Raw genomic sequence first — 23750 nt, 5'->3', positions numbered from 1 at the left:
GCCCCAGAGTCCGAGCCTGCTCCCAGAAGCCTGGCTGTCAAAGGGCGAAGGTCAAGAATGACCCGTGCGGTCAACCCATGTGGACAATCTTCACCCACTCTGGATCGTCCTGGGAACCAGGCCCCCTGAAGCCAGGAAGCTGCTCTTGTGTCGGGGGAGGGGCCGCCGGGAGCCCTGTGCCCCTGCCCGTTGTGGGCCCGTTGGACCCAAGGAAAAACCCAGGCGGAAGTGCCCGTGCTCCCTGCTCAGCTGGGAAGGGACACTAAGACAGATGGGGAACGGGGAACGGCTGCATCAAAGACAGAGGTCAGCTGCACCCCCACCCCGGGGCGATTTCATCAGGTTTTGGGTTGCATTGCAACAGCCAGGTGGGGGTCTCCCAAGGCAGGGCGTTTGCCCCGTCTCACTGCCTGTGACCTCACGCTCTGGGCTCTCGGAAGGGCGGCCACGTGGCCCTCTGCCAGGGCCGCTGATGCAAGAGTGGGGGCCCCCGGAGTGGGGGCTGCCTGCTCCCCGGGGCTCAGTGCCATTGGGGCGGCACAGCCGGAGACCGTCCCTCGGCCCCTGCAACAGTCAGCGAGGGTTGCGTCACGGGTCCCCAGAGGCGTCGTCGTGGTTTGCCAGTGACAACAGCCTCCTCTGCCGGTCCTGGACCAGCCCTCCCACCCCTCCCCCACAGACGGTGCACTGTCCCCAGGGAGCGTGCCTCTGGGAAAGGCGGACGTCCCTCTGGCCGTTGCAGAGGGCTGACCGCTGCACCGTGTCCTGCTGCAAGGCGCCGGGGGCCTTGGAGCTCCACCCACAACCAGCAGCTCGGTTTCAGGAAGACCTGCCAGGCGTCCCCTTGGTACCTCGCTTCTTTGTCACCCTTGGCCGGTGACGTCGGAAGTTCAGGTTCAGAGCCAGGGAGGGGTCAGCACAACAGAACTCTCTCCCTGCATCCTCCTGCCCGCCACCCGCCACCCATTGAGGATGAAGGAAGAGGGGGGACCAAGAGAAAAGGGTGAGAGAGAATGTCAGGAAAAAGCCGGACACCGACCTGCACAGATGTGAGCCGGCTGAGCCGGGGACCACACCGCCCGTGGGCCCGACACCGGTACCCGGCACTGAGTCCTCGGGAAAGTGCCCCGAGACTTAGTTCAAACCAGAACATAAAGCCCTCTCATCAACAACTTTTTAAATGTTGACCGCATGGTGGAACGGTGATATTTCAGGAATATGGGATTATTAAAGTTAATTTTGCATGCCTCCATTTTTTTTTAGCATTTAAAAATGTGGCTGCCTGACCGGGATGGCTGAGTGGGTTGGGCAGCACCCGGCAAAGTGAAAGGTCGCCAGTTCGATTCCCAGTCAGAGCATGGGCCTGGGTTGTGGGCCGGTTCCTGGTTGGGGGCGGGCGGGAGGCAACTGATCCGTGTTTCTCTCCTCCCCCTCCCTTCCCCTCTCTCCAAAAATAAATAAGTGAAGTGTGGCTCCTAGACCCACACAGGTATGCCAAAATGACTTTCGTCAAAGATACAGACACTCTTCAAAGGAGGGCAGTTTCTCCAAACAGGGTGCCGGGCAGAGCGGCTGGACGTGTCTGGGCAAACTTCCAGGAGAAAACGCGGGAGGCCATCTTTGGGGTCCAGGGCTGGGCCAGGAGTTCCCAACACTTGACACCAAAAGCCAGATCCACACGAGGAGAAACTGAGACGCGGACGCCACTGAGATCAAAACCTCCCCACCTGCGGGGGACCCTGTGAGGAGCTACAGCCCAGGAGAAACACCTGGAAAACCGCTGATGTGCCACACGAGCAGCGTCCGGAACACGGGAAGAACCCTCGAAAATGCATCAGCCCCAAAGGAAAGCCCGTCGGGAAATGGGTGAGAGACTCAGGGACGTCTCGCCAAAGGGCATGAGCGGGCGACCAGCGAACACGCCAAGAGAAAAAAAAGTAACCCCGCCCAACGCTGGCGACGCCAGGAGAGGACGGGCCGCTCTGCAGTGCTGGGGACAGGAGGAGGCGGGGCTGCTCCGGAAAACAGGCTGGCCGTTTCTTTTCTCACTAAGGACGCAATCGCCACCTGCACGACCCCACGCCACGCCGCGCAACCCACCCATGGTTTTGTGGGAACAAAGCCATGTTCCCACAAAAACCTGCGCAGGAATGTCCCTGGCGGCCTCGTCCATAAGCCCCGGCCTGGAGGGGACCTGTGACCCCCGTGGGCGGCCGGGTGGCCCAACACACTGGTGTGTGCACACCGGGAAGAGCCAGTCTCAAAGGTTACCCAGTGTCCAAGGCCATTTCTAGAAAATTCCTACACAGACGGAGAACGCAGGAGGGGTGCCAGGAGTGAGGGACGGGACAAGGACTTCCATGTGACTAAGCAGGAGCCTGTGGGAGCCTGTCCGTGTGGTGACGGACCGGGCAGGAGCTGGACGGTGACAATGATCCGACGAGGCCCCAGTGGGCACGAGCGCGCCGGGGTTCATGCTGGGGTCAGTCTGGGGACCCCCCAGATACCAAACCCATGGAACAGTATCAGCAGACAACCTCCACACATCCTCCTGTTGGTTTGTAAAAGTTTTTTTTATCCATTGTTTTGAGAGAGAGAGAAACGCCCATTTGTTCTCCCACTTATTTACCCACTCAGTGGTTGGTGGGTTGGTTGGTTTCTGAATGTGGCCTGCCTGAGGCTCGAACCTGCAATCTTGCTACAGCAAGATGATGCTCCAACCGAGCGACCCAGCCAGGGCCCCTCCTGGGTTCTTTAAATCAGCTCTAGATAGCTTGTACTACCTTTTACTAACGTAAATACCATGTCAGTACACGCTGTATCGCGTTGTTTGGGCAACGAGAACAGAACAAAACGTACTACTTCGTGCAGAGTGGGCCCAGGCCCAGCAACAACATAAGCAATTTTGTTTCCAAACACTTCTGACCCACCTTGCTTGACTGGGCAGGTGCCAGCCATACGGACCAATGGAAGCCGGCGGAAGGGGCGAGCCCTGCGGCTTTCACACAGGACGCTCAGTGGCAGCGGTGGCAGGAAGGTGCCCAGAACCTCCCTGCGCGTCTCTGGCAACTTCCTGTGGCTCCCTCGTTATTTAGAGACGGAGTTTGCACAGGCGTGGCCAGGAGGCAAGGCCCACGGGGCCTTCCTGTGCACGGTGCAGGCTCGGATCGGGGCAGGCAGGGTCCCGGCCTCTGTCACCCCACAGCTCAGAAGCTAAGGCTACCTTTCTTACGACTGTATTTTTTAGAGCAGTTTCAGGTTCACAGAAAACTTGAGCGGAAGGTACAGAGAGTCCCTAGAGAGCCCCCACCCACACGCCCTAGTGCGTTTGTGAAAACTGATGAGCCAGCATCAACACACCACTGCCGGTGACCGAGGTCTGCGGCGCACACCTGGGTACACGGTGGGGTACACGGTACCGTGGGTTCTGTGGGTTTGCACAGCGTGAACCAACACGGAGCCACCGGTTCTGCACCATTTCCTCCTAGCGTGTCCTCACTGAACCCTGACAACAATCCCATTTCACAGGCGAAGAAACGCAGGCTCAGGAGGGTGAGCACCTTGCCAAGGTCAGGCCCTTCGGGCCACGGGTGGGGCTCAGGCTCACACAGGAGCATCTGGCCACGGAGCCAGGCTCCCGGGCCTGCGGGGCCCACAGCCCAGCCCCTTCCCCGCCCCAGACAGCGCCCATGAGCCCAGCAGCCACCCCGAGACCTTACACCAAAGGACCGGGCACTGTGAGACCCGGCCCGGATTCTCCAGCAGCCTCTCTGGACTCCTGGAGCCGGGGGCCACAGCCGCCTGCTAACGAGCTCCCAGCGCCGACAGAGGGCAGCGGAGGGCCAGCCTGGCTCTGCCCACCACCTGGCTTCCGAGCCTGGCCGGGAGACTCCTGGGCAAGAACAACCTGTCCGAGGCTGCGGGCCAGTCCACAGGGCTCGGACCAGCTGGCCACCTTTCCTCAGGACCCCTGATTCCGGCCACTCCGAGGACCAGCTGGTGACTGCCGCCGTGACGGGGTTTGGGGGGTCTGGCAGGGAGGGAGAAATGCCGCGAGGGGATCCTGCCTAGCGCTACAGAGACACGCACGAGCTGCGTGCGTCTGCAGGCGGCTCGGAGCAGATTGCGGGGCGTCGGAGGCGAGCTGCGGCACAGAAATAAGTCTCGGCTCTCGGGTGCAGACATACAAACAAACCCAAACAACAGACCTTTGGAAGCTGCCAGCTCCCAGGCTGGCAGGCTGCCGCTGGGAGCCCAGGAGGGCGGGGGCGGCTGGCCTCGGAGACTCTGACGCTCTGAGGCACCTTCGGGAAACCGGGAGGGTGAGAGACGCACCCCACCCCTACTCCAGGCACCCCATCGCTCACCAGTTTCTGGCCACTCCACCGCCTGTCTCTCCGGGACCTGCTCAGGCCTCAGCGACCTGCTCTCAGCTGGTCACACAGACAATCACCCCCTCCCCCGGGGTGGCAGCCGCCGCCCCTGCACCCCGAGCCCCACCTCTGGAGCATGGATCCACTCCCCGCCCGCCACCCTGAGGTGGCTGCACAGAAAAGGAGCAGACACCGGAATCGACTGGGCGTCGGGCAGTGTCCCGCCGGCACCGCCCCTACGGGCTCTGGGTGACCTGGCTGACGCCCCCCGGGGGTCCCTTGGGGCAGCTGCCCGGCAATGACACTTTCAGCTGCTCGTGCCTGGTGCACGGAGCTCACGGGTTCTGAATCCTTCTAAGCGGCCAGGGTTTCCCTCCTCCCAGGGCATCTCATTTCTGTTCCCACCCGCAGGAAGGGCAGGGCTGTCACACCGTGAGGACGACATGTCCTGATTACTCAGCCTTGGGGACGGACACCCGGGGTCACAGAGACCGGCCTGCTACGAGAAAAAGTGCTCAGACACCCTTCCCTCCACCTCACATGCCCGGAGTGGGGCCAGCTGGACCCTGCGGCAGGGACTGTCCCTGTCCCTCCACACTGGCTCCTGCCTGGGGCTGCACGGTAACCTGAGCCCTCCGCCAGCCCTAGAGACGTGCCACCTTGGGCTTGGGGGCACCTGTTCGCTGGTCCTTTCCCTTCCCTTCGAAGCCTGCTCTGTGCTGGGCGTAACGACACCACCACCTGCCTCCCAGGCCCGGTCCATCGGGCCTGCACTGTCCACCCTCCCCACAGAAGGCTTCTCCTACGTGTGGCTGTTAAAATTTAAATTCATTGAAGATGAATGAAATTTGAAATCCTGTCTCTCGGTCATGACAGCCACATTCCCAGGCCTGGATGGCACCTGTGGCCTGGGGGCACCACCCTGGACAGAGTCCCTCCCTACAGAGTGACGGCGGTTAGTCTCACCGATGGGCAACCATGCAGGACAGAATTTTAAAAGGTGCCCGGGGGAGGCGCACAGGGGGCAGCAGGAGCTCTGCACGGAGTTCAGATGCAAATAGCAGTCCTGGGAGGGGTCCCCGAAGGCTGGTTGGGGCCTCCCCAGCAGAGGGGGTAAGGCTGGAACTCCGGGGGCCCATGGGAAGGGCTGAAAGGGGAGACTGGGTAGGCAGGTGGGCATCTGAGCAGGACCCGAGGCAGGTAGGCCGTGGGCCCCTGCAGCTGCACCTGGCTCTCGGGGACGGGCACTGGATTGGGCTGGGCCCTGCCCCAAGGAAGCCACAGAGGCCCCTGCGTGGGAGGTGGCCTCTGTAACCTGCACGCCACCACCCTTCACCGCCAGGAGAAAGCGCGGCCAGAGGGAGGCCAGAGCGATGAGAAGATCCTATGAGAAAGGAAACGAAGCTCACGTTTCCCCTGGGAGTGGGGACAAGGAGGACATGCTCTGGGGATGGAGGGTGGCGGGTCATCAGCACCAGTTTCCTTGGAAGGATCTCACGTTGCCCCCCCCCCCCCGGAGGTATCTCATTAACAAGTATGCAAACCAGCTGGGGCGGGGGCGGGGGGGGCAGAGTGCATTGTGCAGGGATTAACATTGGCTATTTGGGTTAAAAAATGTGGATTCGTGTAATGACAGCATAACATTTCTGAAATTGAGAAAAGAAAAAAATTACTCAAAATCACACAATCCTAACCTATTGGCCTATCGTCCTCTCAGCCTGTGCTATCCAACACGGTGGTCCCCTGTACTGTTTACACCTGTCTCCACCAATATTCTGTAAAATTTGCAGTTCGGTGTCTGGGTCACACTGGTTAGGGCTCCCGGCGGCAGGAAGCCGGCGGCCACACAGGAAGGCCAGGACCTGGGCTATCACCACCGGGCGCCAAGCTGTGCTGGGCGGGGCTGCGGGGACAGCCTGGCCCGCACCCTGGGCCTCTCCGCAGGTTTCAATCAGACCGTTTGTGTAATTCGCTCCCTGCTCTGTTTTCGATCCAGATGAACTTCTCTGCGGCCACACAGTCTGTAAACACCACACACTCTTCCACTGGCAGCACCGCCGAGGTTACGAACCTTCGGGGCGGGGGGTCACAGGCTCCTTGGGAAGTCAGCCCGTGGCCCCTCCCCAGGAAGGCGGGTGCCCGTGCACACCCAGATGGAAGGGAGCGTGAGGCTCAGGGCACAGGGCCCCGGCGAAAGCCTCGGTCTGAGAGGTGGGTGGTCGTGCCCGCGTCTCCTCCTCTGCGGTGGACGCGGAGATCTTTTCCTCCCTTGGTTGGAACGGACACCGCGAACGTCTTCCTGCAAGCGCGTTGGACGCCCGCACCCTCTATCTTCTCAGGACGCCTTGCGAGAGAGACCCTTTGACTCAGTGGGTCGGAGCACAGTGCACGTGGGGGCGCTGCCGGGGGCTCGGCTCGGAGAACCAGGGGGTCCTGTTCTGTTACCGCCTCACCCAGCCGGCCCGTGAGACCGGACCAGGCGCCTCTCAGGACAGACACGAATGACCAGCCGGCCACTAGTCTTGCCTGGTGCTCACGCGCACCCCCAACCCACAGCCTTGACCTCTGGCCCCAGAGGCTGGGGGTTAGGAGCCACGGCAGAAGCTAACCCTGCTGGCAGAACTCGGACCCCAATGGGAGGAGGGGCGTCCCCAGAAGGCTCTGAGCCTCCACATCGGGTGGAGGATGTCTGGCCATCACGGTAGCCGCGCCATCTGGAGACCAGGCCCTGCGGGCTACACCCCACAGGTGGCGCAGGGACAGACAGGTTCCTCTTCGAACACTCGGCCCGCCTGCCCCGCAACCCATTCCTAGCCACATGCCCAGCCTCCACGTGTAGTTCTCCAGCGCTGCCACTAGAGGGATCCCATGAGCTAGCCTGACTTCATCCCCTACCCGGGGACCCAATTCCCAGTTCAACTAGGAGACGGGGTTCCCTGGAGCAGTTTTGGGCGCACGCACATCCTCAAGGCCAATGCCCCTGAAGGGGGTACCGGCCCAGCCAGAGGCCTGCACTCCGGGACCTCAGCCCAGACACCCTCTCTGCCAGAAGAGAGGGCGTGCCTCCCTCCAGCTGGCGCCCCTCATAGTGGGGGCTCTCCACCCGGCCTGCGCACTGCGAGCCCCTGGAGAGCTCAGTCACTGCCCTTCCCTGGGTCCCACCGCCGCGGTCCTGGCTCCACTGGTCTGGGTTCAGTCTGGGCATCAGTGTTTGAAGCTGCCCAGGGTGGCCCCGTGAAGAGTGGGGGCTGGGAATGTCTGCCCTGCGGTGCCCCGCATCACCAGCCCCTGAGTCCGGGATCCCCAGTCCCATCACCCCGTGGGCGGTGAAGTGGGTGAGAGGCAGCAGAGAAGGAAATGGGACCACCGTGGGCCGTGAGGACCAGATCTGGCTCGCGCTGAAAATCTCCATGGAGAAAATGCAGGTTCCAGGCCCTGCCCCTTGTGGAGCCCGAGTCTGCGCGTTCGGGAGGCTTTAGCCACGTGCAGGGGCGGGGTCGGGACCTGCGTGCAGACCTGGCGGGAAGAGCAGCTGCGTGGGGCTCCCGGGCTGCACGGGAGGGGGCCTGTGCCTGGCAGCCTCGGAGCGTGAGCACGCCCGGGGCCCGGGACCTGAGACCCGAGACGAACCCAAGCTGCCGCACAGCTGGGTGCAGACAGGCGACCCCTGAGGCAGGCTGCTAGGGGAAAGTTGGGATCCCAAAGCATCGCTGCAGCAGGGACTAGGAGCTAGGGGAAGAAGCGCGCCCAGCGGCAGCTCAGGAGTCAGCCTGCAGCGCAGAGCCGGACTCTCCAACCCAGCTGCCGGCCAGAACCTCCTGGAACACTAGCCAGCCAGAGAAATGGAGCCCTGGCCCACGCTGCGTGGTGGACGGCCCTTGAGGGTGTGGCGCCGAATAGAAGGAATCAGACGCAAAGGCCGCATACTGTGTGACCCCACGTGTAACAGCATCCAGAGCCAGAGGCCCCGGGGGCAGAAGCGCACAGGCGGTGTCCAGGGGCCACGGAGGGAGGCGGGAGGGGCCCTTTTGGGGTGAGGAGAAAGTTCTGGAACTAGCTAGAGGGGGTAGCGCTGTGAGTGCACCAACTGCTGTGAACTGCAGTTCGAAACCGTTAGCCAGTCTGTGCTGCCTGCGTTTCCGTCCAGGAAGGGTCTGCGCCTGGGCACCAGGAAACCGGCCAGACCACTCTGCCCTGGGGGTGTCCTCAGCTCGGGGGTGGGGGTTGCACAGCCCTAGCCTCCAGTAAGAAGCCACCCTCAGGGGTGACCAAAATGTCCACTGACACTGCCACATGTACCCTGGGGGCAGAGCAGCCCCCGTGAGAACCACTGTGGACGGAACTGCCCGGGCACCAGACCGCACAGAGGGTCCCTGGGGGCTCTCGGGCGGCTGAGGTGGAGAACCACCAGGGACGAGAGGAAGCGGGGCCCGGGGGCGGATTCTCCCGGTGCGTCCACAACACAGAGATTGCCACTCCATCTTACAAACGAGGAAACAGGCTCCAAGAAGGTAAGGAGCTTGCCCGGCCTCACGCCCACCAGGTCCCTCACGCCCAAATCCAAGCCCCTCAGGCGTGCGGGCTGCTGAAGGGAGCGGAGCAGGCCAGGCGCTGGTTCTGGTTCTGCCACTAAGTCCTCGGCCACCGGTCTGGCAGCCAGGCCCACCACCTCTGTGGGGTTTGGTGAAGACAAGAGGGTGGGAGCCTGTGCCTCGGCCAGGACCCTGGGGGTGCTGGGCACCCACGGGTATCGCTGTGCTGGCAATGTGGCACCACCAGGGGGAGCCCTGGGGCCCGCGGGGCTGGCTTGTGGTTTGCAGCCTGGTTCTCAGGTGGGAAGCGCCAGGCAGCTCCAGGGACCTTGTCAGGTGCCCAGCATCCGGACTGCCGACCACCCCTTTTCTGTGGGCGCTCCAGTACGGGAACGAGTGCTATCAGTTCACCCTTGGGTGTGGTCGGACAGCCATTTATTGAGGGTTTGACATCAAAAAGAATCCACCTCTAATTCCTTCCCGCGGAAGCTGGCAAAGCATTCCACATCCCTACACCCTGCCCCTTGGCTGCTGGGCTCACAGGGGTCCCCGGGGACCTCATGGGCACCTCGGCTGGCACACACCCTGCGGGGCGTGATTCCTGCCTGGCCGGTGTTTTGGCTGGGTGACCTCCCCGGGCCTTACTTCCATCTGTTGCCCACAGGGGGCGATGTCGGGGCCGGCCACACAGGGTTTGAGGTGGCCATGAGCACACACCTGGGGCCCACACCACACTCGGACCATCTCTACCCTCCCGACGGCTCTACACCAGTGCTTACTGTCACCGTCACCACCGCTTGCCTCAGAATCTAAGGACAGTGAGGACCACAGCCGGGCCATGGGGAAGGCTGCAGAGGCCAGAGGTGGCCCTGGCTGAGCTGGGGTAGCATCAGCTTGCTGTTCACCTGCCCAAGCACAGCCAGCTCTGGGAGGCGCTGAGGACCCTGGGACAGCCACCCCCCCCCCCATCAGGCCCACAGCAGACACGATACCCTCGGGTGGCACAGAGTGACAGGACCCCGCTGCCACGGCCCTGCCTTGGGGACAGCTGGCACCTGCAGCAGGGGTGGGATGGGACGCAGGCCGTCCTCAGCACTCAGCGAGCAGAGCCGGTGACACCCGTGACGGTCCCCAACATGCCGGGTCCAGGAGCCCAGGACCCGAAGCAGGAACTCACCTGCCCTCGCTCTCCAGGAACACGGAACTGCTGCTCTCCGCCAGGGCGGCGCTGACGGGCGACAGGCAAAAGGGGGAGGAGAAGGCATCAGAGTCCGAGTCGAAGGAGCTGTCCCTGCTCACACCCTCGGCTGACAGCTCCAGGGAGCCCTCCTCCTCGCCGGCCTCGGGCCGCGGCTCCCGCCCCTCCTCTGTGCCGTCCTGGGAATGGACCCTGGACAAGGTCCCGGGGGGCAGCGGGTCGTCCGTCCCCAGGCCCTGGGTCAGCTTCTCCCCGTCTTCGGGCGAAGGGCTGACGTGCACAGCGTCCTGGAGGCTCTGGGCCACCCCCAGGATGTCCTCGTCTCTGGGGATCAGGGCGGGCCTTGGCTCCGTGGGGGAGGCCTGGTGGGGGGCGCCCGAGCTGTGGGTGCGCCGGCCCCGCGAACGGGGCGCCCTGCGCACGGGGGAGCTCTCGGGGGTGATGTAGCGCAGTGCCTCCTCGTCCTGCCTCTGGATCCGAGAGTTGGGGACCCATGCGAGGATGAGGGTGGCCCCCAGCAGCTCATCCTTCTCCATGTACAAGCAGAGGTAGCCTGTGGGGGAGAGGACAGGGGTCAGGGAGGACCACGCACACAGGGGGCTTCAGACACTGCCCGGCCCCAAGTGAAGCCGGCTGGGACGGCTGGGCTGGGGAAGCGTGGGAGCAGTTGCCTCGGCTGAGCACCCACACCGAGCACTGGCAGGAGCCTCGGCCTGGCGGGGGGCTTTTCGGAACGCAGCAGCCCCGCCCTGTCCACTGCCCAGGGTCGGTCAGCGCCCGGGAACAGGCTCCCAGCATCACAGCATCGTTAGGGGGGACACAGGCTGCAGACTCCTTTCCCCAAGAATGAGTGTGGGACAGGTGCCCGGCGTGCGGGTCCCTTCCGGTCGCAGCGGCCCTCTCGGCACCTTTTCTCTGTAACGCAGCCTTTCGGGAGAAGCACTCGTCTTCCCATGCCACACCCCGGGTGGCTGACACGGGGTGGTTTCTGAAGCCTGCAGCCAGCGGGTGGGCGTCCTGAGCTCCTGACCACTCAGTCTGGGGGGACGGTGGCATCCCGTGGCAGTGCCTGTGCCTGCCATTTGGGGATGTCCTGATTCCCGGGCCTATGGCACAGGCCCCCTGGCCTCCTGGTCTCTGTTCTGAACAGTCGTCTGGGGCAGGACTGGGGCCCCCACATCCCTCAGGGCTCTGGCCCCACGCGTGGCTCCCATTCTAGAAGAGCTTGGGGCGGTCACCCAGCCGTGCACGAGGGGCGCAGCTGGGAGGCCAAGGGTTGCCACATACGGACCACAAGGCTTTGGGACAGGGGATCGGGCCCCAGACCTCGGTGGCCCTCTGTCCCCCACCTTCCCCCACAGCAGGGCCTAAACCCCAAACTCTCCCAGGGCCTCGCTCCTCCTCCTGTTTTATACCCAGAACATGTAGCACCTTCAGAAGCCCCCAGAGAGTTGGTCGCGCCACTGGTCAGGGGGCCTCAGGGTCAAGGCGAGGCAAAGGGGGATGAGGCCAGGGCCTCTGAAGCTGGGGCTTGGTGGTTAGAGAGCTCACCTCGGGCCTGTGTCCTCGGTACCCCCCTCTCCTGCTTGGGACCCCAGTCCCTTCCTTGTCCAGGCCTGGGAACCTGGGCCCTCCCTCCCTCAGACCTGTGTCCCCAGTCTCTGCCCCCCAGGCCCTGCCCTCCCCTCCCCTGGGCTCACCTGGGTGGTGCTCCCCCAGCCCCTGCAGCCCCTCCGGCGGGTGCACGCAGACATTGTTCTTGGAGTAGATGATCTCGCCATCCAGGACGGAGGGGGGCCCGCCGCCACCACCCGGGGTGAGGGTCAGGAGGTCCGAGGCTTTGGAGGAGGCCCGGCGGAGGAGGCGGCCCAGGGACATTGCCGGGGGGATGTTCCCATCCTCCACACGCGGGGGCCCAGGTGGGGCTGGTCCTCACCTGCCTGGGAAGGGGGACAGGGGAGATGCGTCAGGCCCAAGGTCACGGACTTGGCTGGTGTCCCTGGGGCTGTGTCCTGCCCCACACCCATCGGCCCCAAACGGGCTCTGGTCGGCTGTGAGCGGGCCCCTCCGGCACAGGCCCCAGAGCAGGGTCTCAGCCCAGGCCCTGTGGACGCTGTGGACTGGGTCCCCCTTAGGGACGGGGCATCCTGGGCCTTGTAGAGTATCGAGCAGCTTCCCTGGCCTCCACCCACTAGATGCCACCGGCTAACAGCAGCGGGACAGCCAAATATGTCCCCTGGGGACAAAGCAGCTGGCCCCTGGCTTAACCACTTCCTGGGCACTTGGGCTGGCTCCACATAACCTCGCCAGGCCGAGGCCGGCCCTCCCTCCTCCGGTTTCCTCCTCTATTCCATTCAAGTAGGCTTGGCCCCCGCCGGCCCGGGAGTGTGAGGCGGAGGATGCAGGGGTTCGACGCCCACACACCTCGCAGTGAGGTCACCACCCTGAGCCCGGCGGCCATCCGCCACACCACCCTGCCGTGGCCCCGGCCCACCCGGCACCGTGTGAGCCGGCACGGTCCCACACCCTGACCACCTCCAGCAGGGCCGACACAGAGGGCAGCCAGCCACCTGCTGAAACTTTTTAAAAATCGCCCCCTTTCCAATGAATTGTCTAGAACAGCTACGTCCTCATGCTGGTGATAATCCCATTGTCGGGCATAGTTTTAAAGTCCAAGCATTCGTCCAGAATTGCAAGGCGGGCTAAGGAGCCACGCACCCCCTTTTCCAGGCCGAACCCCCCTTTCCAGGTCGGCGCTGCCCCGCACAAGTGCCACGCGGGCCATGCGAGCAGCTTCCCGTGTCCTGCCGGCCACACTTGTAAAAACCAAAAAGAAACCAGGGGCACGGATACTGTTTGTGCTTGACCCCTTGTACCCCAGAGAGTCATGTCGGCAGTTCCTAACAACTTCCGGCCCCAGCTGGTGCGGCTCAGTGGATGGAGCGCCTGTCTGCCACCCAAAGACATGTCACCAGTTCGATTCCTGGTCAGGGGCACGTGCCCGGGTTGCAAGCCAGGCCCCCAGCTGGAGGCGTGAGACCCATGTTTCTCCCCCCCATCTCCCTCGATTCCCCTCTCTAGAAATAAATAAAGTATTTTAAAAAATGTCTGATGAGCTATTTCACATCCTTCAAGTCTCTGAAGTTTGGGGTGTAAGACACCTCAGTTCGGAGCAGCCATGCTCTACCTGCTCCGTGACCCGTGGCCCGTGGCCCGTGGCCCGTGGCGGGCGAGGCCGGGGTGGCGGGGCCCACCCCCTGGCAGCCTCCCACGGCCTTGCAAGTTTAACCTCCGCGGGCTGCAAACACGTCTCCGCTGGTTCCCCCAACTGCACGTCCTTCAGCGGAGATGCTTTGCCACCACCGAGGGTAATGAGAAGGATGTGCCGGAAGGTGTGAGGGCGGTTCCTGGACACAGCCGCTGCGGTAGGGCGGTTCCCACACAGCGTCAGAGGCCACCCTCGCTGTGGCTCTGGGAATCACCCCCCCAAACGCGCAGTTTGGCACATCAGGCGACAGGCTCGGGGCACCTGAGGTCCCTCGGTGATAGAAAACCCTGGGACCGAGACATCTGTCGCGTGACAGCAAAGCCTCCGGTGCATGCAGTCCAGACGCCTCCCACCCCGGGCACTGCAGCCCCTGGCGGGGTGGGTCCTGGGTGACAGTGCGCCTGTGGAGGGGTCGGGGCACGTCCACGAAACGGTGGCCACAGATACTGCTCTTCGGACAGGGTGTGTCTATTTTTTAAATGTGCTTGTTCGTTTGGGAGCCTCTGCCGTCCCAGCTGAGGCTGGGCCCCCGCCTCTGGTCTCTTTAGAAGTAGAGGTTCCTTGACCTACTTTTTAAAGGCTTTTTCCAAAAAATTATGAGATGTGCTCAGAAGTATAAAAAAAGACCGCATACCCTGCAATCCCACAGTCTGAAAATACCTGTGTGTTTTCTGCGGCCTTCTGTGCCTTTCTTAAAAAACAAACAACGAAAGACACCACTCACTGGGATTATGTCGCGCCTGCTTTTGCTCATCTCAGAAACGTGTCGACCAGCCCTGGCCGGTGGCTCTGTCATGTGGAGCGCCTTCCTGCCCACCACATGGCTGCAGGTTCGATTCCTGGTCAGGGCACAAACCGAGGCTGCGGGTGCGATCCCCTGTCGGGGTGCATACAGGAGGCAGCTGATCAATGTTTCTCTCTCAAATCAATAACTGTACCCTCAGGTGAGATCATACCCAGGTGTCAGAGGTCGAAGTGTGTCCTGCCCCCCAAATTCCCGTGTGGAAGTGCTAACCCCCAGGACCTGAGTGTGACCTTATTGGGGACCAGTCTTCCTGGAGGGGATCGAGTTAGAGTTAGGGTCTGAGGTGGGTCCTCATCCCACGAGACTGGCCTCCTTTCAAAAGAGGAAATTCGGAGACAGACATCTACACACAAGATACAGAGTCGGACGCCTGCAGGCTGAGCAGCAGGTCCCGGCTAGAAGCCTCAGTGGGAACCGGCCCTGCCCGCACTGCGACCTTGGACTTGCGGCCCCCAGACAATACATCTGTTATCTAAGCTGCCCGTCCAAAGCACTGGGCTCTGGCAGCCACAGAAAACAAACACCCTGTGTTAGCTGCAAGGTAAAAATTCAAAATGCAGACCCTCCGTCCTCACAGCGGGATGTGGGAGATGGGGACACACCGTCCTTCAACCGGCTCGCCATTCGGTCCCCGAACAGTGGCTGTTCACCGAACAACCTCCACATATTAACAGGCAAACCTCCTCCTGCACCCTGCCCTTCCCTCGGGGCCCCGTCCGGAATTCTGAGCCATTGTCTCAGGTGGGCAACGGGCCCCTGACGCAGTACCCACAGGGTTTTCACAAGGTGCCAGCATCGCCAGAGGCTTGAATCTTTGCCAGTCCGGGCACCGAAATGGCAAAATCCAATGGCTTGAATCTTTGCCAGTCTATCTGACGATGGACTCCCACGAGCACACAGCCCTGTGTGAATCGGACGCTCGAATTCCCCCGGGACCCGTGTGTCGGTGGGCACCGCCAGCTGACACCGCCGGCTGACACCAACAAGCACAGCACGGGCCTCGCTCCTCTGCGCTCCTGGGGGCGGCCCGCCGGCGCTTTCCTGGCTCCCTGGTGGCCTGCTCATCCTGTCCTCTGTCGGATACACCTCAAACTTCTGTGGAGTGAAAATGACGCTAACTTTTCCCTAATGATTTGTTTTTTATTGCTTTTATATGTTATATCATCCTTCCCAAGCCAAGAAAATGATAATTTCTTATCATTTCAATTGGTGATGAAGTACTTTCGATACTTCCAAAACCCTGATGCAAAGGTCATGTTTTCCGCAGAAGGCGACCCCTGCTGAGTGCAGCGCTGACACCCCCCCCCCCCCCCCCCCCCCCGCCGCAGGACTCGTGGCTGGCTGTACCTCTGCCCTGCTGTCTGGTGGACAGACATGGGGACATCCGTCACAGGCCGGTAACACTGGAGGCTTGTTACGAAATACTTAACGGAAATTTTGAAAGACGGGGGCTCTCACTTGTGACCCAGAGACCGGCGTGGGCTGGCCCGAGCTCTGGGCACACCCTCTCCACTTCTCCCACACTGCACACGTGACAGACACACATGTCACCGTGTGAGTTCACACTGCCGACACACTCCGATGAGAACAGCTTGTCGCAGGCGTGTTTCATCGAGAAGTAGGAAGCGAGGCCGTCTAACCCTTCTGCCCAGGCACGCCCCTGGCCTCGGACACTCACAGGGGCCTCTGATCCCACGGAGGCGGGGAGCAGGAGCCCACTGGCAGTTTCGGGGGGCACCCACCAGCCCCAGGCTCCTCATTAGGATGCACCCTGAGGGAGCTCTGCAGATGCACCTCCCTGAACCCGGACGCACCCCCAAAACCATTTCCTCTGGAATCCCCTCCCCACCTTATTTCCACACTGTTCAAGGAGATGGCTTCCTGCCCTGGCCGGTGGCTCAGTTGGTTGGAGTGTGGTCCCCCACACCAAAAGATGGCAGGTTCGATTCCAGGTCTGGGCACCTGCCTGGGCTGTGGATTTCATCCCCGCATACAATTGATCGATGTTTTTCTCTCCCTCTCCCCCTTCCTCTCTCAAATCAATAAACATGTCCTCCGGTGAAGATTAAAGATTTTTTAAATTTAAAGAGCTGGCTTCAGATGATGCAGAAGCCAGGCCCATGGTCCAGGGCGCTCACGCTCAGCCGTCCTGCCAGGCTTTCTCACAGACACCAGGGCCAGAAGGGACAACAGCCTCTCGTCCACTTGACCTCGTGGGGCCGCAACGACCTGCCTCCACCGTGAGCGCTCTTCCCACCACCCCCGGCCCACAACCACCGCTTCGTGTCCAGGCCATGGTGGGGGCACTGGGGGCCCTCAAGAAGTGGTGTGGACTCCGTGCTGGGTGTGAAGTTCCACTCAGTTCCCACAGTGCAAGTGGCAGCGTCCTAACCTTGGCAGCTCGACCTTCCGGCCGCTGAGGCTAAATCTGAGCGCGCCCCCCAACACTGTTGGAGAAGAGACACAGAACACAGTCTCAGAGTGCTCCTCCCAGGGGAGCCTGAGGCCCCAGCTCATCCCCAGCTCAGGACACCCCCCAGGGACCCTGGAGCCTCTCAGAGGCCTGGCAGGGCCCAGCCCTGGGACAGCTGTCAGCTGAAGGTCGAGACTCCATCCCCAGCCAAGGCTGGGACCCCCCACCACCACCCCCCAAGAGGAAGGCAGGTGGGGGCGGGGCTGGGATGGGAGGTAGTTCCCCCCACCCCCTCCTCCTGGGGCCAGGCTGCTATCAGGCTGCTCAGGAGACACTTCCTGCCCTGTTTGTCACCAGCCGGATGTTAAACAGGATTGGGGGCAGCTGCTGGGTGGATCCGGGCTGCAGAATCTGTCCCTGCCCAGTGGTCCCTGTCACTGGGAGCAGCAGGAAGTCCCAGCTGCATCCCAGCACCACCCAGGACGAGGGGTTGCAAGTGAGGCCAGAAACTGCCTGCAGCAAGGCCCCGGGAGGACCCCCTGGCCTCCGGCTCCTGCAGCCCGGCTCCGCTGGTCTGCCCTGGGCTTGTCTAGTCAGGGGCGGATCCCTGTTTCTGGGCAGGAGCGAGATCCCTGTGACCCAAGAGGCCTGTCCTCCTGTCACACGAACAGAGTTGCGGGCAGGGCCCATCTGCACAGTCTTCAAATGCCATCAGCTGAGACCCTAAGACGCAGAAGCGGCCAATGGCCGAGAGGGAGCGGAGAGAGGCTCCTCCCCCCTCCCGTAAGCACGCAGACTTCACTGAAATCAAAAACAGCAGCCGAGACGCTCGAGGCCTTTGGTGCCAGCGTAATGCACCTGCTCCGCCAGTCTGAAGGCAGACACAGGGCCCCCCTCTCGGTCTCCCACCAGGATAGAAACTCACCCCCCAAATGGTTTCTTAGCATTTAACTTTAACGCGGTCACATCCCACAGCGGTGCCGATTTGAGGCAATAAGCTCCTGAGTCCGAGCCGGCCCTGAAAGTCCCTTTGACGAGGCGTCGGCCAGCATGCCGTCCTCGATCAAGTCCCAGGGCTGTTTTTGTTGGTGGAAAGGACGACGATGCCAAGCGGGCAGCCGGCACAGAGTCTGGGCACCAGCGTGGGCGCACGAGACAGACAGGTGACGACTTAAAAGCTGCGCAGTGGAAATGCCCGTGCTGGTTTTGAACCATCCGCCGGCAGTGGGGTCACAAGTTCACCTTTGTGCTGCTGGAAGCGGCTGTAGTTTTTCGAAACGGGCTGTTGCAGAGTCGGGAAGGAAGGGGTGGCCTGGCTTCCTCTCGCACTAAAACGGAAGCTCTGCAGAAACTCCCCGGCTACCGGCACACTCTTTCCCCTTCTGGCCCTCAAGAACCAGAGCGACTTTCGGAAGCACGGATTTTCGGCCATGTGCAGGTAAGTCAGTCAGACAGCGGAAGGCGCGGGTCTCAGTCTGGGGGGAGAGAGGCCTGGAGGTGGGCCGCTGCCTGGGGAGGGAAGAGGGCAGGAGCTGCAGAAGCCCCGGGGGGGGGGAGGGGAAGGGAGGCGCTGGGGAGGGGAGCAGATTGCGTCCTTCGAAGCCCTGTTCAGGACAGGAAGAGCAAGAGCGTAGGGCCTGCTGTGAACCACGTGACCCGCCACGTCTCGGGCCCCGCGACCACTGACGTGGGCCAGAGGCAGCTGAGGCGTTGGTGACTCAGCCACGAGGTTCAGACGCTGGTTGCCCAAAACCCGCTCCCCAGGATTTGCTGATTTACACCGGAGGAAAGAGAGCCCTGCTGGCTGGGGAGACAAAGTCCCTGAAAAGCCAGAGACGAAGAAAGCCTGGATTTCAAAACGACACCCTTCAGAAAAGACACCAGTCCCGTGTCGCTGCTTCCGGAAGGCGCTTCCGTCCACACCGAGCAGCCTCCTGCGGCCGCCACGACCAATCCCCAGGAACTCAACACAGACATTACCGTGTCGCTGTTCTGGGGGCCTCACCTCCAACTGGGTCCCACCGTGCTGAAACCCGGTGGGGGGGTGTCACCGGAGCTGGTTCCTTCCCGTGGCTCCCAGGGGACATCTGCGTCCCCGTCCGGCTTCCAGAATCGCCCACACACCTCCCCCCTCAGCGCCATCAACAACAGCCCAGCCCAGCTCACACCACGTCACTGCAACATTGACTCGGGACCCCTGGTCCCCTCACGGACACTGTGTGGTGGTGACACCAGCTCTGGGGACTCTAGGACGCGCCCCCAGCCCCAGGTCAGCTGATTGGCAACCTCAGCCCTTTGCCATGTGCCCTAACACAGTCCCAGGTTCCCAGGGTAAGGACGCAGACAACTCTGGGGGCAATTTTTCCGCAGCCCACAACACACCAAGGTCACTGTCAAGAGCCAATGCCACCTCAGCAAGGTTAGCCCTTCGGTCACCCCCCACATTGGCCATCGGAGCCCTCTGAGCAACTGGAGAGGGGCTGGCCCAGTGCTGGGGGCTGGGGTGCATGGGAGACCCGAGCCTGCCTGAAAACGCCACAGACATGCCCGCCTGGAAGCGCCTGGAGCCCCAGCTTCTCCATTCACTGCCCTGTGCTGCCCCTGCCTCGGGCCGCCTCGGGCTCAAGTGCTTCAATGCAGTGGTCAGCGGTGCGGACGTGGCCCTGGCACGTCACGGGGCCAGCCGTCCCCACGCACTGAGGGAACACAGCCCGCACACGTCATGGCAGCTGCTCGCCACAGAGGCAGGAAGGCAGCGGGGTGGGGCACCGGACACGCATGGAACCAGACGTGTCACGGGACACAGTCTGCAGGGGGTGACCCCGGGCTTGTCCCTGCCAGACTGTTCCACTGAGCTCCAGGCACAGGGCCGGCAGAAACCGGTTCGTCCGCTCTGGCCCCAAAGCCCAAGCGACGGAGACCAGGGACAAGGACACACACCAACACGACCTTTTCCTTCCTGACGCCCTGGTGGGGCCCAGCCCCCTTCCCAGGAGCAGGCCCACGAGCATGGGCACTGCCCTCTCTAGGGAGCCCCGGCCTCGTGTTCCAGGGTGCGGTGATGGAAACCCCACAGCCAGCCCGGTTCTGGAACCCCGTCTGGGAGCGAGCGGCTGGGGGCCTTTGGGTCTCCTCTACACCCGTGGGCTGAGACGGCCCCTCCTCTCAGCTGTGTTTGATGTCAGGAGTTGGGGTGACTGTGGACAGGCTGCTGTGGGGTCAGGTGGAAAAGGCAGGGCCGCCGTGGGCCAGGGTGGGACCGGCCTCCTCGGGGAACGGAGGGCGAGACAACCTGCGTTTAAACGAAGCAACAGAGTCGATGGCCTGAACCCTAGCGCAGAGCTTTGGCCGCACTGACGTGGGCAAGGGGCCTGCAAGAGGCAGAAACCGGACAAGACAGTTAAAGAAAGGGCGGCGAGGGGAGACCTGCAGACCGGACGTGGGTGTCGCTTCGCCTGGAATACTATTTCCCCCCAAAGAGCCAAGAAAGTAGGGCCTGGGAGCCGGAACCAGCCTTAAAGAAGAGTCAGCACCGGGCCCAAGGCAGGACTCAGCCCCACAGGCAAGGAGAACCAGCCAGGAAACCAACACCCGACCGCAAAGCGGACCCCGAGCCTGGCTTCTCTGTCGCAGAGAGGTTCTCGCCGTCCGAGGCAAAGGAGGAGCTAGCGCACAGAAAAATGGAAACCTGACGGGGGTGGGGGGGCAGGACAGCCCCCCAGAAAGCAGCACGCTGGATGTTGCCTAGGAAAGCATTTTAGTGACAGAAATGGAAAGGCAGGGGCATCAGATGACACCTAACCACGCCCTGTGCCCGGATTCCAGATGCCCGGGTGTGACGACCCATCATCGGGCCACTGAGCTCAGGGGCACTCGGTGCGGACCAGCGTGCAGGCGGCGCAGCCGGAGGAGGGCGGCCGCGTGAAGGGGAAGGCGGATTTGGGGTCTCCCCCTCCCTTTCCCTGGCCGTGTGAGCCCCTGTGGTCGGATGCTGAACCCGGCCTTCCGGCAGCCCGGCCTCTCTCCTCCCTCGAGGACGGCTCCATTTAGATCAGACACCGGCCATCAGGCAGCTCTTCGGAGCAGACTGATTAGAGGTGCAGGACCCGGTGACCGAAGGACACGCAGGTGGCCAGTCGCGTTAAGAAACCGCCACCGAAGGGAACAGGAAAAGATGTCCTACCCCATTTCCCCAAATGTGGGGGGAGGAGGGCGGGGCGGACGAGCACCTTCTTTCCTGTGCGCTGGGCTCGTCCAGACTCGGGACTCAGGGAGCCCCCACTAAACGTTACAGCCAGCTTCGGCGACTCACAGCGGAGTGGCCAGTGGAGAGACTCTTCTCACCGGAAGCTAATTGATGTGGACACGAGTGGTGGGCTCCGAGAACATCCACTCAGCGTCCCGATGAAACAGCATCGCATGCCACAGTGTTATCCGAGGGCCGCGGTGACACTAAGGGCCCGCTGGACGACAGGACAGCGTAGGACATGCGACAGAGCGACGAACGACACTAGGCACACCCACCGAGCCCATCTCTGCCGCTGTGATTGTTTCCCCTCAAGCCGCCACCCTCCTAACACTCCACTAAAACTAAGTAACTCATCTCACCGAAGAGGATTCAAGCTTGTGAAGAAATCTGGGTCTCTCAGCTGGGGCGGGGGGGGGGGGCGTGCGGCGGAGACAAGGCGGAATCTCTCCTTCAGGTTTGTGTTGCCAGGCAACCTGGTGGCCCCGTTCCCTGGAGCAGCCAGCAGGGACCCAGCCCCACCCCCCCCCACCCCCCGCTTCCCTGCCCAATTACGAAAATGAGCATAAACACACCTAAACGGCAAATCTTGCTTCTGCTTATGACGATTTTCCACCTGACACATACAAAGCACCACACAACAAAACCAAAATATTTCTGCCCATGGTCGTTATTAATAATAATAATAATAAATAGTAACAAGCCCTTAGCGCTTGTCAGGCACTAGACACTCTAGATAAGCACCGAAGAAGGCCTGTGCGGTTGGTGGTATTATTTCCGTCTTACAGACGGGGACACTGAGGCCTGGAGGCACTGGGGCTGGCATTGAACCAGTGGCGGGCTCTGGAGGCCTCCCTGTGACCCCTGCCCCAAGCTGCCCAGAACCCAGGCAGAGCGGCCAGCCTGGGGACACAGGTTGTGCAACCCCCTGGCTGTCTCCTCAAATGCCTGGCCACTAATGGTGATGCGGGATTAGACCCCGCTCCCTTGCTTTTTAATGAGTCGCCTGGCAGAGTGAACCAGGCTGTCTGGTCTGTACAAGGGGACCGGGAGAGTGCAGGTGTGAGCCATGGGGACCCATCACAGAGGGGAGGCGGTGTGAAGTGGTGGGGTTGCTTTTGGAACTGGGCTGTCCTGTGCCCATGGCCCCCAGTCCCAGCTGCATGAGCTTGGGGCGGTCACCTCTCTAAGCCTCGGGTCCCCATCTGTAAAGAGGGGACAGCATCCATCCCAAGGTCACGGGTTTGTTTCACGGGTTAAGTGAACTCACGCCTGAGTATCAGAAGCCGCTCACGCCACCACCATCACCGTCCAGGGGGTCCAACACTCCACGGACGAAAGCTCCCTGGAGGCTCTGCCCCCCACAGACCCCGGAAGGCCGTGCGTGCTGGAGAGAACACAGGGACGGCTCTCGGCCCACGCGCGCCGTGGGCACACTTTACAGGGACAGAGAGAAGGCCTCCCGCCCACGAACGAACCCTTCCTCTGCGGGAGCTTTGCAGGGCTTTGCACTCAGCCTCCAGGTCGCCAGGGAGAAGGACTGTCCTGAAACCAGCAGATTTTTCAAAACCTCCCTGCTCGAGGGTGACAGCCTTGACGTGGAATTCTCCAATCCGGGCCTTCTGTCCGGCCCTCTAATAACGCGCCCGGGGGGGGGGGGTGGCCTTGAGAACCAGCCCCCCCGTCCTGTCCACGCAGGAGCTCAGTGCCTCCCGGAGGTGAAGAAAGCCCCAGGGACCAGCCACCGGGCGCGCCCCCGCCTCCTACCACACAAACGCTGCCCCAGGAAGGAGAGCAGGCCGGGCCTCCTCTGTTTCTGAACAGAACCTGAACTGGACCGAACTCGGCGCAGGACGCTAACTTCCCAGTGTGGGGACAACAGGATTTCCAGACCCCTCCCTGGCTGTGGCCAGGTCTCGAGGTCCCATTTGGCAATCTTAAATTGCTTGTTTTTCGCTTTCTCCTTGTTTTTATTTTTTTTTCTTGCCTTTTTTTTGAGTAAAGAACAAGGGGGGAAGAGCCTGGGCCTAAGAGGAGTGCGTTTCCTGACTTGAGGTTGGTGGCCAGACCGCCCCACCGGGGCCGGGAATGCCGGGAGCGTGCGCGCTGCGGGGTGGGCAGCACACTTCGGGGGGGGGCCTTCGTCGGCAAACAGCGGCCCCCGCAACTTCTCTCTCGCGTGCTCGGACCATCCAGCCAGACAAAGACCGCAAGTTCTCCGGTCCACCGCTCCAAGCAGGCGGGAACCGAGTGTCCCCAAATTAGGCCCACTCTGCCCGGACGCCCCCATCGCCACGGAGGGGGCCACCAGAAAGCGCCTCGCGCGATGCGAGCGCCTGCGCGCCGCCCGGTCCCCGCTCCAGCCCTGCGCTCTCCAGGCTGTGGCCAGATCCTGGTCCCTCCCGGGCCCGCGGCTGCAGGCCCACGCGCTCCGCGCGCCCACCCGGCCCCCGCCGGGGTGGCGCCACCCCGTCCCCCGCGGGCCCTTGGGACCCCGCCCCCGTGGCCCTGGGCCGGGCCCCAATACCCACCCGGATCCCACAGCGGGGGCCGGATTCGCGCCGGCTCCCGGAGCCGCCGCCGCCACCGCCACCACTGCTGCCGCCGCCAGTGAGGCGCGGCGGGGCGGGGACGCGCGGCAAGGCCCGGCCCCCGGCCCGCCTACGGCGCAGCCCGGTCCCCGCCCTCGGCCCAACCGGGCCCTCGCCGGACGGACCCCAGCCAGATCTGGGGCGGAATCCGACACGGCCCCGGTTGCCTGAGCCCCCCAGCCCCAAGCCCCAGGCCCCAGGATTGCAGGCCTCGCCGCCTGCCCAAGTCTCAGGCGCGGGACTCCGCCCCCTACGCCAACCCGGAGCCCCCCAGAGTGAAGGCGGAGTCCCTGGGACATCACACGTGCGTTCTTGCCCTCGCGG

At 62.7% G+C, this 23750-nt stretch overlaps 1 protein-coding gene across 5 annotated transcripts in view; it reads right to left on the bottom strand.

Annotated features, from left to right (window-relative positions):
* Positions 1-23449, bottom strand: part of TBC1D16 (TBC1 domain family member 16) — a 55665-nt gene extending 32216 nt beyond the window's left edge. For all 5 annotated transcript variants that reach the window (XR_005069110.1, XM_037064036.1, XM_037064065.1 and 2 more), the window contains exons 1-3: positions 23367-23449; positions 11804-12043; positions 10083-10656 (exon numbers count right to left, since the gene is read on the bottom strand). Coding sequence is in view for 4 of the 5 variants with exons in the window: in XM_037064036.1 (XP_036919931.1) it covers positions 10083-10656; positions 11804-11981 (752 nt within the window). In the remaining variant the exon portion in view is untranslated. The remainder of the gene's footprint in view (positions 1-10082; positions 10657-11803; positions 12044-23366) is intronic.
* Positions 23450-23750: the final 301 nt, after the last annotated feature.

Source organism: Sturnira hondurensis, unplaced genomic scaffold, assembly GCF_014824575.4.
Source record: "Sturnira hondurensis isolate 20B ecotype Veracruz unplaced genomic scaffold, ASM1482457v3 Scaffold0001221, whole genome shotgun sequence".
NCBI classification, from domain to species: Eukaryota; Metazoa; Chordata; class Mammalia; order Chiroptera; family Phyllostomidae; genus Sturnira; species Sturnira hondurensis.
Note: the sequence above shows the minus strand (reverse complement) of the source record. Positions and strands in the feature narration are given on the sequence as shown.